The sequence below is a fragment of the Amphiprion ocellaris genome, chromosome 11, assembly GCF_022539595.1.
Source record: "Amphiprion ocellaris isolate individual 3 ecotype Okinawa chromosome 11, ASM2253959v1, whole genome shotgun sequence".
NCBI lineage: Eukaryota > Metazoa > Chordata > Actinopteri > Pomacentridae > Amphiprion > Amphiprion ocellaris.
The window spans coordinates 18,095,382-18,113,366 of NC_072776.1; the positions used below are offsets into that span (position 1 = coordinate 18,095,382).

The 17,985-nt window shown below is 40.2% G+C and overlaps 2 protein-coding genes across 6 annotated transcripts in view; one reads left to right on the forward strand and one right to left on the reverse strand.

Moving 5' to 3' along the window:
• Positions 1-66: 66 nt before the first annotated feature.
• map3k19 (mitogen-activated protein kinase kinase kinase 19) lies at positions 67-17,347 on the reverse strand. Of its 5 annotated transcripts, none has more exons than XM_055015084.1 (17): positions 17,195-17,347; positions 15,959-16,170; positions 15,177-15,371; positions 13,529-13,689; positions 13,196-13,311; positions 11,111-11,292; positions 8,913-8,973; positions 7,543-7,630; positions 6,714-6,833; positions 5,619-5,770; positions 5,482-5,516; positions 3,064-5,322; positions 2,050-2,154; positions 1,563-1,801; positions 1,196-1,448; positions 882-1,090; positions 67-686 (listed from the first exon to the last, which is right to left on the reverse strand). In XM_055015084.1, exons 2-17 carry the CDS (start codon positions 16,145-16,147, stop codon positions 554-556), a joined length of 4,497 nt encoding a protein of 1,498 aa, XP_054871059.1. In that variant the 5' UTR covers positions 16,148-16,170; positions 17,195-17,347; the 3' UTR covers positions 67-553. The 5 variants fall into 5 exon arrangements, with proteins under 5 accessions (XP_054871059.1, XP_054871056.1, XP_054871058.1 ...); XM_055015081.1 differs by having other exon boundaries at positions 6,714-6,836; XM_055015083.1 differs by having other exon boundaries at positions 6,714-6,836; positions 15,959-16,246; positions 17,195-17,329.
• Positions 15,125-17,985, forward strand: part of LOC111574178 (receptor activity-modifying protein 1-like) — an 89,207-nt gene continuing 86,346 nt past the window's right edge. The window contains exon 1 of the mRNA XM_055015085.1: positions 15,125-15,289. The gene's annotated coding sequence lies outside the window, so the exon portion shown is untranslated. The remainder of the gene's footprint in view (positions 15,290-17,985) is intronic.

Here is a 17,985-nt window from a genome sequence, read left to right on the forward strand (position 1 = left end):
CCATGTTGTCAAACTCAGTGTAAAAACAGCTTTTTTCTGCTGATTGTAACATTGAATATAAAGAAATGCCTATGCAATAGCATTTAATTAAAAGTTGCCCATGCTGTGTTGTTTGAGCACAGATTTTAAACAGATTCCACACTGATTCAAATTAAAAGCTAACAAATAGTTCACTTTGCATGATTCATTGTTAAACTGCAGTATAGATTTTTTTCAAACCTAAATTGACCACGCAGCACAAGAAGCCTGTAGTTGCACTTCAAGGATTTAAAATGAAGGTATAAAATTGGCACATTCATAAGATTACTATAGAAAATATCCAAATATGTAACAAAAATCTGGCATCTATTCATTCACATTTTATAGGTTCTATTATTGTACCAAGTGAAATGTATAAAAGTGCTTTCTTTTTGAAACTTCTGTCCTAACACTATTACTGCATTACTGTTGATAGGTGTTAAACCTTTTTTTGTAGCAAAAACTTACTGGGTGTTTTGAGTCACCAGCATAAATAAAATCATCAAATGTCCTCTTAAACGTATTTACTCCTGGCTTAACCACACCGTCCCTGTGGGTGACCACAGCGCTTCTTCTTTTGCGTTTCCCAAGAGCTCACATCAGTCTCATTTTTTGGGATGAACGAATGCTTTAGCAGCTGGTCAGCTGATGGACGTAGCCCCTGGTCACTAAGGTTAAGAGAAAATTTCAGAAAATTAGGAACATGAGCATGCCTATGAATAAGAAAAAATATATGTAAATCGGTTATTTTTCATTTAAATCAATATAATTGCTTTCATAGTAAGGTTATGAAAGTTGCCATGCCCTAAAAAGGAGAAGATAAACTTATGTATGTGCTCAAAAGACAGGACAACAGATCTCACCTTGTCAAGCAGATATTTACGAAATCCTTGGCATTATCTGAGAACCCGTCCGGTAAGGAGGGCATCAACCCTCTCTGAGCCCCGATGTAGAACAGCGCAGCCATCTTGTCCATGTGTGCCAGCGGTGGTTTCCCTGTTGCCATTTCAAACACTGTGCAACCCACACTCCATATGTCCGACTTCCTGCCATATCCTGTCTCATTGATAACCTATAGCGTGGGAAAGATGAAAGAGCAGTCAGACAAGGTTAAAGAGGTTCATTGAGCTCATGAGACTTAAAAAACACAGGACCGCCTGGATGGACTCATATTTACCTCTGGTGCCATCCAGTACGGTGTGCCATGGACAGACTTGAGCAGGTCTCCACTGTTAGAAGCCGTGTAGTTTAAGCAGCTTAGACGTCGTGCACAGCCGAAGTCTATGAGCTTGATGACACCAGTTGGCATCAGCATGACATTGTTTCCTTTCAAGTCCCGATGAATCACCCTGTTCAGGTGAAGGTAGGCCACCCCCTCCAGGATCTGATGGGTGTATAGAGCCAGAACTCGCTCTGGCAGCGGACCAAATCTAAGGGCAGTAGAGGACATTATGTTTTAAAGACACTTACAGTTTGTCACAGATTTAAAAAAGTTCTGTGCATCAATAGAGACATGCTGAGCAGTCAACTGATTTACAGCTAACCTGTGAAGGATGCTGGCAATGGATCCTCCTGGGATGTACTCCATGAAGATCGAAACCACATGCTTATAAAGTGAGGTCCCCAGGAAGCCTACAATGTTGATGTGACTAAGAGTTTTAAGCAGCTCCACCTCCCCCTGCAGACGATTGTACTCCTTCTTTGCAGCATCAGGGTCAGAGGAATCCAGGCTCACCTGCTTCACGGCGATCAGCTTGCCCTGACTGGTCAGGCCACAGTACACCTGGTAAGAGAGCAGTGTTAGCCAGAGCTGGCTGAACATCTATACCTTCAGTTGTAGATGATTTGGATATCTATATAGGATTAACCTGCATTGCATCGTTGTATGAGTAGATCACTATGTTCAGAATAATGCAAAGAGGGTAAGATGTCATAAAGACTCACAGAGCAATTGGTAATTCTTAACAGCAAACAACATAATTTCCTCTGCTTCAGTGTTTTGTCAGCATTTTTAAACATTAGCAGACGTACTGTTCCATAGGCGCCCCTGCCGAGTACTTCACCCTTTGTCCATGTGATGGTGCCATCTACAACCAACCCAGAACCAAGTAGAGCACAGCTGTCCACTGGAACAACCTGCAAACATACACACAGAAGGATAATTAGCAAATTAGTTGAGACAAATTTTAATTTGACATAACTAAACAACAACAACAAAAAAGATCTAAATCCATTTTCAAAAGCTGTCCTCCGCCCAAATTAATGTTAACTCATTAAGTGACGAGGTAAATCGTCATAGCTCTCACAGTTTAAAGACTTTTTACACTGATACCCCCCCCCCCCCAAGACGTATTTTGTCTTGTTAGCATGCCCATATGGTGTTTTTTATTTGCTGGAAGACACATCATAAGCGAAATTAGGCATCAACACCATGGCTGAGTACTTTCACCTTGAAACTGCAGCATACCAATGACAGTCTCAAAACAATTACCATTTGTAACTGTCACTTCTACCACAGCCTCACAGTTGGTTTTTTTTTTAATTTACATGTGCCTTTAGCTCCTTAGCTTTAAATAAAGTACTTTAAGCCCTTGTTAACACCAATATTTTGCAAGCAGGTTCTTTTACTTTTGTGCTTTGCATCCACAAACAATTATTTTAAGTCATTATTTTAAGTGATGATTTGTAAAAACTCAGTATATGTGAATCTATGTGGATGTAAAAAGTGGAGAGATTGTGAATTGTGAGCAATTTGTGGATGCCCATTGTTGCTTTGTGTAATGGGCTTGTCTCTCAAATCTTACAATCAGCAAAGAAAAAAAATATATAATGAGTTATTTACTTCATTGTTAAAGAACATTTAAATAGAAGTTTAAATAAAAAAGTCAAACTGACCTCCAGACAAGAAAAATTACCCTCCCTGTTTTATAGCTCTTTCTCCTCTTAATGAGCTTTATATAGTCTAAAAATGTGTAGTTGTGAAAGTAATTTTGACATATTACACTAATACACATATGACACTAATCTGCACTTCCAAAAGTTTACCTCAGGAAATGCATTTAATCCAGATTCAGGACTGTCTTCTTTGTTGGACTCCTTTCCACTGTGTTCCAGGTGATCAGGAAGTGGGCCTACAGATACATCCCTCTCATCCAATGAAATCAGCTCCTCTGCCAGACACTGCAGCAGTTCATCCGTGAGCGGCCCGTCCCCCGCCTCTTCCAGAAACTTCTGGTAAACTGGTGACATAAAGGTGTGGCTGCTGCTGCTAGAAGACGTCCATGTGTTGATCTTTGGGTGTTGAGGGCTCTGAGATAAGACGGGCTCAGGAACTGGTTGGTTTCCTGTTGACGAATTTACAGTTGTTTCTTGTTTATTCACGTGCATGTTGCTATAATCTTTAGCGCGGGGAGAAGCCGTTGGTGTAGTCAGAGTTTTGCCATCAGATGTTAATGTTTCAGATTCATATCTAGACAGAGCCTCCTCTATGGTAGACAACATGTGACCTTCATCCTTGTCTTCAGCACTGGTATGACAGATGTCCACATCCTTTGTAAGAACTAATTCAGCCTCTAGTTTAGGAATATTCTCTGTTTTGAAGGTGTCCTTGTTTGACACAGGTGTGAGGTGAGGTTTCATTCTGGATGACACAGATTTTGCTTTGCTTTTAGCTGAAACCACCATGGCCTCCCCTGGGCTTCTCCTTAGCTTACTCTGTCCTGGTTTCAGTGGCCTGTGTTTGACTTTATGGTTCTGGTTTGTCTTTCTAGATGGAGAACACTGCACTGGTCTCTCCACTTTCTCACAGGAACTGGAAACTCGGAGGTTTTCATAGATCGGACCAGCAAACATCTCATAGATGGCTGGTCCTTCATTCCCACTCTGTATCTGCTGAAACATGTCTTTGTAGGTGATTAAGTCCGCAGCAGATTTAGATCTTGGTGTTTTCCCGCCTACACAGGATTTCTTCAGCTTCTGGGCACTTTTCAGCTCCCTCATTGGTGTGTGCTGTTGAGCTATGTTGCTGCTTAGCTTTTCAGGATTTGTTCTTTTGCACTCTGGATGATCAATAAGCTTCTTTCGTGGTGATGGTGTGCTGGTGTTACAGTGAGCGCCTTTAACAGATTTCATCTTTGATTTGACTTTAGTTACAGTGGCCTCTCTGCTCACAGCTAGCTCAGGGCTTTTCCTGGTTTTATCTTTCACCTGAGTGGAAACTGAGGCATACCTCATGTTGCTTTTGGACTTGTTCCAGCAGGGGCTGCTTCGATCTTTATGTGCTTGTATGTTAAAGGACTGGTTAGTTTGATTATTTGCTCTCAGGTCACAGTTCATGCTGCTTCGCTTCTCCTTGTTTCGGGCAGGCTTTGAGGCTTTAAACATTTTCTCGTCTCTTTTGGGATCCACATCGGACAGATTTAGAGTTACAGCTGCAGGAAACAGCTGAGTTTTCCCCACAGCAGTTCTGGTTTTTAACTTTGCATCCACTGCACTACAATCAATAGGTTTGTCTACCTGCGTTTTTTCATGACAAAAATCCCTCTTGTTCTGTTTTACATGCTGCTCAGAGCTCACAGTGGCATCATCTTGGTCATCATTCACAGTTAATATAATTCCGTGGCTCATCTCAGTCTCAGACTCTGCTGTGTAGTCCACACTGTTCTCTGTCGTGATAGGTACTTCATTATTCACAGAGTCTTTAGCAAGAGTCCCGAGGTCCCCTTTTTGGGCACAGTTATGCATTTTTGAGGCCTCAATGTCAACAGACTCTTTTGTAATATTCATATTGGTTATTTTGCCTTCACAGTGAGAGCTCATAGCTTTTTCAGTGCTGAGAGGACCACTTGTATGATTGATGAGGTCTCCCTCCAGGTTATGTGCTGACCTGTGGCTCAGTGGAACATGACTCATCCTTGGCTCAGCTTTGAAATGCAGCCCTGTCTCCCCAACCACATCAGCTTCAGAGGAGTTTACATCCTTCGAATGGTGCAACAACCTGTTTCCAAACAACTTCAGATTTCTGTCGTCATAATGTCTCTCATGTATATCTCTGTCATCATCCTCATCCTCCAGGTCAATAGAACTCTGGCTGCTGCTGCTGGACCCACTTTCTTCGCTGCCAGCCTTAGTGGTTGGAGGACCGCTGCTCCAGGACAGCCTCTCTCTCCTCAGCCGGGTCCTGGAGCAGAGGGGGCTCTGACTGATGGGCTTCAGGGGAACACGTTGCTTTAGTACTGTGGTGGCTCTGGGTCGACCATCCAGGGGTGCCAGGAGCTTGGGAGTTCGCAGAACTGGTAAGAAAGGCTGTGAAAACAGCAGGAAGCCCATAATTCAGGGGTTTTGACTAGCGAAACAGACAGACTACTATATGGATGAAAAGAAAAATTAATGTAAGTCTGACAAAAAAAAAACTATAGGAAAAGCTGATGTAGGGAGTTGTTTTTTTTTTTGGTTGAAACTCACCTTTTGTTCATTTACAGTATTTTGAGAAGCAAGTCCTGCAAACAGGAAGACATTACAACATTTAAATGACAGCCACCATCAGGTATCACCAGCAAAATAACATGCTTCATCAAACGCTGAGCTGTACATGTACATACGGCTCTGGATGTGTGCTCTGGCCTGCATCATAGTGTTTGGACACAGTAGTGGTTCCATGATGCTGGGGGCTGATTGGCTGAGCTGGCTGGGCTCCACAGACAGCAGACTGTGAGAGGGTGGAGAGGCAGCAACCATACTTCTGGTTCTACGTCTGTCAGGGACAAGTCAAAATCAATCTGAAGTTTTTTGGGAGTTTTTTTGTTTATTTGAGCGTTACAGATATGACAAAAAAAAGATTGTTACTATATTTTAACATTGTTCATCAAATATTTTTAGTTTGAAAAGTCCTTTTAAATTAAGAGTTTCTTTACACATTTGTCTTCATCACTTGTGTAATACGTGAGGCCATGAGCCATTCTGAAGAAGGACTAAAAGTGTAACCAAACCTGACACACATTAGGTTGAAACTTTGGCTTAGGTCCACAACATGTTATTTAAAGTTACTCAGAAACATATGTGTTGTTATTTTATCTTATTAAAGAACTAATCTACAAAAAAGATCCTTCTTTCTATATATTTAATGTTTGCTTTCTGTCCTATCACCTCTCCGCTCTCTTTAAGGTGATGGTAACAAGCAGGGTACCAATCCAGCTATCTGCTATTGATTGGTGTTCTTCAATAGTATAAAATGCTTACATAATAATAAGAATTATAATAATAATGATGATACCTTTCTTTACAGCATTAGTGAGCATTTGTAAACATGAAGACATACAAATAAAATAATAAAAGCAATAAGAAATGACAAAAGTGCATGCAATAAAGAGACAACATCACATGAAAGAAAGTCTATAAAAATGGGTTTTAAGAAGTGATTTTGAACAATCTGTGATCCTTATCTCATCAGGCAGGTCAAGTACCTTTAGATCTATCCCTCCACTTAGGAGCAGCCAGAATGGCCTCAGCTGAGGATCTGAGGCTGTGAGCTGCCTCACATGGGGTCAACATTTATGCTACATGACTTGGATCTGCACCCAGTCGAGAATCAATTCTAAAGTAAACAGGGAGCCAATGGAGCGAAATCAAGGTTTGGGTGATGTGATATTTTCTGCTAGAACCATTTTAAGCTACTGAGGTCAAGCAAGTGCACGTACCTGTGTGTGGGAGGTACCGGCTGGCAGGAGGTCCTGGTGCTCAACAAGCCAGGTGTCGGAGCAGCATCTCCATGACCCCAGAGTCTGCTGCTGTTGCTCAGACTGGGCAGAGACATACCTCTGCTGAAGAGAGGAGAGGAAAACAGAGGAATATAGTCAATGTGGAGGGAGTATGTATATGAGTACTTAAGGGAGTTTGTTGGAGCAAAGGTGAGAAATTCTCATAAACAATAATAAGTGAGGACAATCACAGATGCCTTGGAGTCTTGTTTCCCTGTGCTGAGTACAAAAAAGTCTCACATCTTTCCCTAATTCTGGAAGCTGATGCTATGAAATTAGAGAGCAGCTCAAAGACCTTTATTCTCCTTGGAGAGTTTGGACTTGACTCAGTGGTGAGAGCTGCTCATATCAGACAATGGGCTGATTCACCGAGGCCCTCTCTCCCCCTGTGTGTGTGTTTGGAACCTGTTTGGGTAGAACAGGTTGTCCTCTAGACACGGTGACAGGTGCCTGCATACAGGTCTGTGAGTGTAACCAGATAGGATGCTATTCTACTGTCGGTGTAGAAGTAAGATGCATGTGTCAACCAGACCACTGCGTATACAAGAGACTGTGTGTTTGTGTCGACTGTACACACATTAAATGTTTGTGTGTAAGCAACTGTTTGTGGTTACATAAGAACAGATGTGGTTCCAGCAGTCAGTGCTGTCATCAGCTTGCCAATGATTTTCTCTGTGTTTTATACATATTGCAAAAAGAGAATGTGTGTATATTGTGTGTGTATGTGAGAGAGAGAGAGAGAGAGATTGTGAGATTTCACCGTGCCCACCTGTTCCCCCTCCCTGTGTCCTGATAGGCTTGCCCGATGTCTCTCAGTGTTTCCATGGCATTTTGGAAACAGTGGGGGATCCCCTTATCTGTTCCAGAAACACACAAACACACACTGTTACACACTTTAAAGTTGTGTATACTACCGTTCAAAAGTTTGGGGTCACCCAGGCAATTTCATGTTTTCCATGAAAACTCACACTTTTATTCATGTGCTAACATAATTGCACAAGGGTTTTCTGATCATCAATGAGTCTTTCAACACCATTAGCTAACACAATGTAGCATTAGAACACAGGAGTGATGGTTGCTGGAAATGTTCCTCTGTACCTCTATGAAGATATTCCATTAAAAATCAGCCGTTTCCAGCTAGAATAGTCTTTTAACACATTAACAATGTCTAGACTGTATTTCTGATTAATTTAATGTTTTCTTCATTGAAAAAAAATGTGTTTCCTTAAAAAATAAGGACATTTTTAAGTGACCCTAAACTTTTGAACAGTAGTGTACAATAAGTTACATTCCATAATTCTGGCTTGGCAGAAGCCAGATAATGTTGTGTATTTATCACTGGTACAGAAAAAAACAATGTTACTCAAAGAATTCTTAACTTGCGATAAATATGATCTTTTTCTAGATTTCAAAGCCACTCAACGGCACTAAGCTTTGATGACTATGCAACTTATGACATTTTTTTTGGGTCAGTAAAACTTTCATAAACTATCTTCCACATCAACAATGCAACATATACAACAGCACAACATTCACATTCAGCATATTAATGCTCATTATAGAGGAAACAACTGGCATTACCTGTTTCTAAGCCTGTTAGTCCACTCTGCTCCCATATTGAGACAACTTTAAAGGATTTTTTATCCCTCTACTCTTGGTTAAGACTCTAATCAGTACACTTTTATTTTGAATAATTTTCTACACCATCATTCTTCAGTCAAACGGAGGTGTATCTGCCATCCTCTCTAACATCCCCTGTTCCGCTCTGTGTGTCTAAACCATGCTGTTGAGGCTAAGGTGAAGGCAGGTTTCTCAGCTGAGAGGTTGTATTGTGCAGGAGACCCCTCCCATCCAGTCACGCCTCCCTCAGCCCTCCTTTCTCTGTACAAGAGGATTTGATCTCTCGGCCTATTTGGGATGTTGACCATTATCTTTCTTTGTCAATGTCAGGTCGTCAGCTGACAGCCAAGGCACACATTGTACATCACCTAAACACTGGCTAACATATTAGTGCTGGTTTGTATTTGTTAAGTTTATCTGTAACACCTTAATCCTCTAAGACTGAAGACATAAATGTTCATCCCCATTTAAAAAGAGAATATGACTTCAATATCTCCAAGTCTTTGACAGAGCCCCTACCTTGGCTGAGATCTTTGTGATGGTCAGATAGAGGAGGACACCCTGGAGGCTCCAGCACTTCCTGAAAAGAACAGAGGTGAGGCGACTCATTATTTACATGTTCCAGTCCTAAAAGAGATGGAGTGTGCAAGTAGCTGCCAGAATTTAACTACAATATATTTCAAATTTAAGAACTGAGTAAAATAAAACATTTTCAAGTTGGAGTAAACAATGTTGTTTTGAAGGGGAGACACTGCAGGTGAGAAAATAGAATATATATATACATATATACATATATACATACATATATATATATATATATATATATATATATATATATATATATATATATATATATATATATATATATGTATGTATGTATGTGTATGTATGTATGTGTATATATGTGTGTGTGTGTGTGTGTGTGTGTGTGTGTGTGTGTGTGTGTGTGTGTGTGTGTGTGTGTGTGTGTGTGTGTGTGTGTGTGTGTGTATCAACATGAAGCTTGCCTGGTTGATTACTTACATTAAAACAATATTGTTTCTGATGTTTAAGCTAAATTTTTTATGTTTCAATTTGTAAATTAGGTATCTTTATAAATTTCAACAGACAGCTTCAAAATTCATTTTATTGGGATATTGAAGATGAAACTTTTCACTGAGCAGATTTTTGATATGACTTTAGATTAGTCCATAAATTAAAAAGACTTTCTACAGCCAGAAAAAAAACAAACAAAAAATCATGTGAATCGTGTTTTAGAAATATCATGTTCTATAAATCAGACCGTGGCCGACATGCAGAGCACTCTGTGAAAATCTTTAGTAGCACTTACATATATCAAACTTACGTTTATTCGAAAGTGGCAATTTATGGCACGAAGTCTGAGGAGAAGCATATTTTTAAAAAGCCTTTGAGGCTATGCAAAGGTTATTTCCGTACATTTGCAATGTTTGTCTTGCAATTTTCAAAAATAATTTTAAAAAATATTTAAATACAAAAATGAACATTATTTCATTGTGTATGCAGAAATTTTCATGAATGTCCAACAGACTATTAAATACCTAAATATGTAGGTTGGCCATTTTGATTCTACTTGTCCAAAAGAAGACATGTCACAGGGACACAACAAGCCATCATCATCAACAAACTGACCAGCACATGAAATATAAAGACGTTTATGCCTGTAGTCTCTCCTAAAGATTGAGAGATTACAGGCATGAATATTTTAATTTCTTGCTTTCTCATTAAATGAAAGACTAAATGAGTTTTCAAAGCTTACTACAAAGCAAGCAGAGATTACAAGAAAAACTGTTAGTGCTAACAAACCACAAAGGCACACGTTTGATTTCAGAACTGTTAGATTCCATTGGTAATGTTTACAACAAGTGACTGGAGCATTATTAGTGGTACTTTAAGAGATGGGGATTAGCCTCTATTAAAGCTGGTATGAGGATTGCATTTGGATATATTAGAAAACCTTCTGTAGAAAGTGTTTTGTTAAGTAGGGTAATGTACAGCCAGACATAATACAACTAAGTGTGTCAGACGGATGCTGTAGCTTTTCTCCACAAACCACCTGCTCTTCCCCTCCAGCTAACCAGCTGCCTGCATGTCGACCCCCTCTGTAAGGACATCCACGATAGGATAGTATGACAGCTAAGTGTCAGCCACACACACACACACACACACACACACACACACACACACACACACACACACAGACACACAGTCAATTACTGATGCACATATTTGTCTTCTGGGTCAACACTCATTGCCTGTGTGTTTGTTCATTGTGGCTGTTTGAGAGCAACGGCCACATTGCTGCTATGAGTGAACCTCACAGACCGCACACACACACACACACACACACACACACACACACACACACACACACACACACACACAACCAATACAACACCAATCACAGAGACTATGCTAGTCAAACTGTAGGTAAAATCATTTAAAACACATAAGAGGAACTAATTGGATGTTTCTTTAACTGCACTTCAATTTCAATTTCTCAGTTGTGAATCATAAGGGGTTTGGCTGCTATCTGTATATAGTGTGTTGTTCCCTAAAAGTCCGGAGAATTGAATCAGTCACCAAATACAACCTCACTCCCAAAGCTCAGAAAACGAGTGATGGGAGCCCTGACATCTGGATATAAAGGTGACATTTCTCAGTATTTCTTCTAAAGTGGTTTGGCCTTTATCACTTACCCCAGTGTGGCTGTACAGAACAAAGTGGTGTTGTTGGGTCGGTGTCAGCGTGGGAGAGGCTGCTGTCGACTGATTAGGATAAAGGCTCTCAATGTCCACCTCTATGTCTGAATCTCCAAACTCTGAGTCCAGATCTTGGCATGGGTGTTTGTCATGGACCAAGGGTGACACAGGGACAGCATCTGCACAAAATCAGACAGAAACGTAGCCTTTCAAGTGCAGAAAGAAAAATCGACCTGCGTTCTCCCAGCAGAAACACTCCAAATGCACATTTAGGTCCACACCCCTGCACCCTGTGCTCAGTGTGCTGTTTACACAAGGTGGGGGATTAGAGGCAGCAGAAAAGTCTAAAAAAAAAAAAAACCCCTCTTTTTACCTTCATCTGTATTTTTATGTCTGTTTATCCATCCTGTCTGCGTCCTGTCTGTATCACCATCCTTGACCCATGTACTCATGAAGGCTCTTAGCAGAGTGGTCCTCACATAAACACAAACAAGCCTTTCTTATGCCTTCCCACAGAAGTGCAGGCTTTGAGTTTAACTGCAGAGGTTTTACTTTGAAAAACAGGATTATGAAAGAACTTGGTATGCCATTTATGTGTGTGTGAAAGAGAAAATAAGAAAGTGTGTGTGCGCTTAAACACAGTCTTTAATAGGAGAATGTATTTAGAGCTTTTACACATATGCCACATGTGCACCTCACAGTAAACACACAGTGTAATAAGTAACTGATGAATTAACCAGTAACCAACAGAAAACCAGTAACACAAGGAAGTGAGTGACTGGGAATCCATTTCATCTTACCTTTAGTTCATTTGCAGGCATTAATACAGAAACGAATGAACCGGGAGTCTAACTTGATTGTTACTTAGAATAGTTTTATTTTCAGGTGATATATAATTTGAATGGGAAGAAAACAGCATTAAAAAAAACACTACAGTCTAAAACTGCAGAGTTTGTGGACAAGATCATCAGAAAAACTTTTCATAACAGCAAAATCTAATCAGATTATAATTATTCTGAGCAACGTAACTCAATAATCCCTGCTTTACCAAAGCAGGTCACATGTATGGCTGAAATGCAGAATTATCCCACAGTTTTCAAGCCAATTAAGAGACATTTCTGTGAATACAAAGCTGTGAATACAACACTGCCATTTTTACCATCTTATTAAACAAACAAATACATACATTAGACCTGAAACAACAGCAGCATTCTTTCACTTTTAATGTTTTTCACTGTCCTTTCAGATCCGTTCTTGGTATCCACCAGCACTTGAGGGAAATATCTGGATCTTTAGCAGGTGAATTCTCCACTGTGTACAAAACTAATTGCTGACTTTATCTGTCTGCCAGGTGCAGAAAGTAACTATTTACTGAAGGACTGCACAGAAGTACAATCTTGGGATGCTTGTACTTTATGTGTGTATGTCCGTTTTCTTCTACTTAATACTGCTACTCCACTGCAAGTCAGAGACAAAAATTGTACTTTTCAGAGAGTGTAGTTACTAGTTGCTTTGCAAAGTCAAATACTAAAGAAATTATTATGTAAATTCCAACCTAGAGAGCAGGTAAGTTCAACTAATTCCATTTTCACTAGTTTCAATATTAAAGCAAAGAACACAATAATGCATCAATAATTCTAATCCTTTAATTTTAAAACATGCCATTCTGCTCAATGTGTACTTTAGGTTTAGCTGCTTTTTATGTACTTTGATGCTAATACTTTGATGATTTGATGATAAAGATGTAAAGATCTTGGTCCTTCTTCTACTTCTGATGTCTTCGAGTTGGGCTTCTAGAAGTCCTGTACATCCAGTTAGTCTGAGCTTTATTTGTGACTTGTGTAAAATGATGATGAGAGAGGTGACACAACTAAAAGTTAAAGGTTAAGAAGTTGCCACTGTGTTGTACTGAGGTCATATTCAGAATGCGTGACTGCTTTCAAGTCTTTAGCAGCTTTGAACTGTACATGACAGAACTTGTATGTCCATTCAACCTTTGATACATTCTGTGTGTGTGTGTGTGTGTGTGTGTGCGTGCGTGCGTGCGTGCGTGCGTGCGTGTGTGCGTGTGCGACTGTGTACCTGTGTGATTTAGAGCCTCCACCAGAATATGAATGATCTCCTCCGTCAGACAGCTGTTGATGTGAGCAGCGTAGTGGAGAGCAGAGCAGCCGTTGTGGTCTCGTGGCTGAAGATCACTGATTAAAAGTTAAAGGCAGATGGAACACATCTATATTTCAACCCTGGAGAGAGCTGTAGATATTGAAAAGTATGTTTCCTCTGCACCTCTATTTTCTTTTGATGTTCCAGTCTCAGTCAGCTATATTGTGTTGAAGCCACTGCACTCCTCTGAGTCTCCAGAAAAGTTGTGTGTGTGAGTTTCCTATGCATCAGTATGTATATGTGCTTTCTTACGCTGAAAGTCCCAGCAGTTCCTTCATCACTTCCACAGGTCTGTGCTCCCATGGCAACTGTGTGGCTATGCCCTCAAAAAGGTCAATGTCCCTGACGGCGAGCATCACAGCTGTCACACCGTCGCCGTTTGGAATATTCACATCCACACTGTCGGTGTGAGTCTGAGACACAAAACACACACAGAAGCACTCATCATACAAACCTGAGTCACAGATGCATAGGAAAGTAATAATGTACAAAAAATAATTAGATGTATATGTTTTACAGACAAGGTTCTAGTGTTTGAGATAACTCTGCAGTTTCTGTCCAATATGGGAAATATGTGATCTTTGTTGTAGGACCTCACCACTTGTAAACTGATTGATTTTTTAAGCCCATTAGTGAGCATTTTGATTGATGGATAAGGAACACATTAAATTTATTATTTAAAACCCCTAAAAAATCATCTGCTACAGCAATACATTCAGTTGTCAGAGAAAAACACAAAGTCACATATTATTACTCCACCAGGGAACGCGGTGGAGTTATGTGACGATTGGCATACATTTGTTTGTCTATCTGTCTGTGCGCAACATTACTCCAAAACAGACTAACGGATTTGAATGAAATGTTCAGGGAAGGTCAGAAATGACACAAGGACCACATAATAAGATTTTGGCAGTGATGCGGCTTATAATCTGGATCCACTGATTTGTTAAAGAGTTCTGTATCATTTTGAGATAGCAGCATGGCATCACTGTAACTATGACAACAAGTGAACACTACGTCGGCTGCCTGCTGATGATCACATGATTGCGATCCTACTATAAATCCACCACTGCAGACTTATTGGGACTTATCCGTCAGAAATCTTTTAACGACCGGGCAGCCTTGGCAGAGTACTGCGCTCTCTAATTGCTTTTCTTTTTCAACTAGTGCAGGCGGTTTAGACTCACTTCTACACCTGGGGATGAATGTCAGATTTCCAGTAACACAAAGTCACACAAGGACACAATAAGACTGAAGACTCCAGATTATAATCAGGAATGTATTGTCATGTCCAATGTTTCCAAACAACAAAATCTTACTTTTAGTGTTTGTATGTCAACTTTAACTTCTATGAATGCATCAACACACACAACAAATACGACTTATCATCTGATAAAATGTAAATGATCTGCTAAGTAACTTATTATTCACCTCTAACCATAATATATATACAGTACATACTCTGATATTTAATGTACCTTAAACCATATTTATCTTACCATTGTTTTTAGTGTCGCTGAGACGATAAACTAAATCTCTTGTGTTCTGGGTCAAAATGGACTAAAATAATTTCCTATGAAAACATTTTAAAAAAAATATTTAATTTGTAAACACAACACTTAATTTGGTCAGTCACACAGCAACACACTGTCCAAGTTCCTCATAAGTTACATTATAATCAATAAATCAGCAAAGTTATACAACACTGATGATTAAAAAAGTACCTATAGCTATAACAGTAAACATTGTTTTTGCTCTTGTTGTTTTCACTCATCTGGGAAATCCACTCGAGTGGGAATGCGTGTGCGTGTGCGTGTGCGTGTGCACGTGCGTGTGTGTGTGTGTGTGCATGCGTGTGTGTGTGTGTGTGTGTGTGTGTGTGTGTGAGGTGAATGCTAACCAACAGGTGCTGAACAGAGTGCAGGTCTCCCTGCCAGGCAGCCTGCAGCAGCTGTGCCTGAAGGGGAAGATGAGGCCTTGACATCCACCTCACCAGTTTCCCCTGGAGCTCAGGTGAGCTGACGTGCAGCGCTGTCTGCTGTCTGTGGTTGCACAGTGTTAGATCAGCCCCAGTCCTCAGTAGCTGCTGCGCCACCTGTTAGGAAAGAAAAAAAGAAAAACAACGCAGTAAATAAGTTGAAGTTTAGTAGACTTTTACCTGACATGTCTTGGGTTGATAAAAAAAAGAGGCTTTATAAATGTGTAAATTCTGTCTGTTGGTTCTCATTTTTGTACTGTTAGACATTTGTTCCCCCCCTTTTTTTTTGGAAAAACCTTGTACATGGGTCTAATTTCTAAAGCATCTCAAGATCAAACCTTACTAAATACGAGCTGTAATTCAGTAACTTATGTAATTCCCCTGGAGATCACAGTGGGAGTGTCTCTCCTATGTTTTCATGAAGTCATGCTTGTTTTGAACGAGCCTCCCCGAGAGGATGCTGAGGCATTAATAGCAAGATTTAAGCCACCTGGATCTCATGTTATTGTTATTGAAAGGAAAAACACTGTGTGTTATGTGACCCAACACAAATGACACAACCTGGAACCTGGAATTTTCCACTGTATTCCACTGTACTGGTGTTGGATATTCTAATAGCTGGGATACCAAAGCTAAATCACAATTACAGAAGACATCAATATGCCAGATTCTTTGTCTCTCTCACAAACACATACATTAATTACCTCAGTAAAGCCCTTACGGCAGGCTGTGATAAGAGCAGTGCTTCCTTCTTCCTCGTCATCCTCAGTGTTGGACGCCTGCAGCTCCATCTGTGGTTCGCGTCTCTCCACCGAAACCATGTCTTCTCTTTCCTCCTCCAGCTTCCTTTTCTGCTTCTCATCTTCATTCTCTTTCTTCTTCCTCTCCTCCATAGTTCACAGACTCCCAGTCAGAACTTTGTGAACAGAAGCCAATGAAAAGTACAGCGTCTGAGCAGTGAGTCAGACCAGACTTGTTTTTTTGTTTTTTTGCTATTATGGGGAAAAATAAATAAATGAGACAGGAAGGAGCACAGCAGTGATCTTTCAGCTCGCTGTCTTTGGCAGTCTGTATGTTAGTGTGATGATTTGTGTGATGTTAGCGCTGTGATGTCAGTCTCTAGTGATCTGCTGCTCCCTGCAGAGACTGCAAAGAGGCCATGGTAGGAAGCATTGTCTCACATTATTCCAGCAGGTGTGACACCTGAATATGCATCATTACGCAGTAAATGAGCTTGTCCGCTGATGACGGTGTACATATGTGCATGCAGTAGCTCCTGGAAATATTTTACATCTACCTAGTTAGCAGTAAGAAGCAGAACATAAAGGCTTTATAAATAGTTTTTGACATACTACAATGTGGACCTGTGCAACTATAAGGATGCCTTATTAAATTAATGTTTGGAATTTGTCAGCAGTCCAAGTGTGTGTGGGTGTGTGTGTGTGTGTGTGTGTGTGTGTGTGTGTGTGTGTGTGTGTGTGTGTGTGTGTGTGTGTGTGTGTGTGTGTGTGTGTGTGTGTGTGTGTGTGTGTGTGTGTGTGTGTGTGTGTGTGTGTGTGTGTGTGTGTGTGTGCGTGTGTGTGTGTGTGCATGGTGTGTGTGAGTTAAAATGCATCTCTGAGAACTGAACTTTCCTGTTTAATGATTGACAAAAGTAACAGAACAGCTGTATAGTATACACTGCCAGTCAAAGGTTTGGACACACCTTCTCATTTAATGTTTTTTCTTTATTTTCATGAGCATATCAACATGCTAAAAGCAGTATCATTTCTTAACAAATCAGAAATATGCCTTGTCAAAGCTCTAAAGATACTTTAGACACTTCTCTGGACATTAATTGTTGCTCCTCACCTCCTTCCTGCTGACTGTCAGCAGCTTTAAATAGAAGACAAACAATCCTAAACTGCAAAAGAATGTAAAATCAACTATTCTTTACTTACTGTGATTTCTTTTGTTGCACCCCGTTCCGTCCAATCCACGCGTCTGTCTTATCCAACCTTTTGTGGACATTTGACAAGCAAACCTTTGATCCTTTTCAACACACCCTCCACTTTAGTGTTTCCTCTCCTTCTTTCTTGTTCGTCCTGCATGCGTCCTGCTGTACGTTTACACTTGGTTGCCTTGGAGACAGTCAGACAGACGGGCAGGCGAGCAGCGGTTTCAAATGCCAGCAGGCTGTTGGTTGCGTGACACATTACAACAAAGTGAAACATATCAGTGTTTTGCTTAGTTTTGCTTTTGTCCATTTTCAACAGTTAATAGGCAAAACAATCTTTTTATGCTGATTACCTGACGTTAGTTTTGGTCTGGGCACACCTGGTTTACCATGTACATGAGAAATATACTGCATGAGCAATTATTGAACTCATGAATGATATACAACATGATCATCAAGCTCCAGTAAACCTAAAAGGGGTGGAAGCTAAATATATAAAGAGCATGAACATTCCTAGTAGAATATATCCAGTCTTGTTTATTATTAACATATTGATATAATGTTTCAGTGACATTCATGCTACAATCCTGATAATCTGTCATCGTGGTTCTTGAACAGTTCCTCATAGACTAGATACAGCTCTTGTATAGACACAGGTTTCTTTGTACTGACCTCTGTACAAAAAGAAAGTTTGCGTTCTGCAAATTACAAAAATGTATTATCACAATATTTAGTGTTGATAGGCCATGCTACAAAATATTTCTGCGTTTAAGATCTCTGTCTCAATTGTGAACA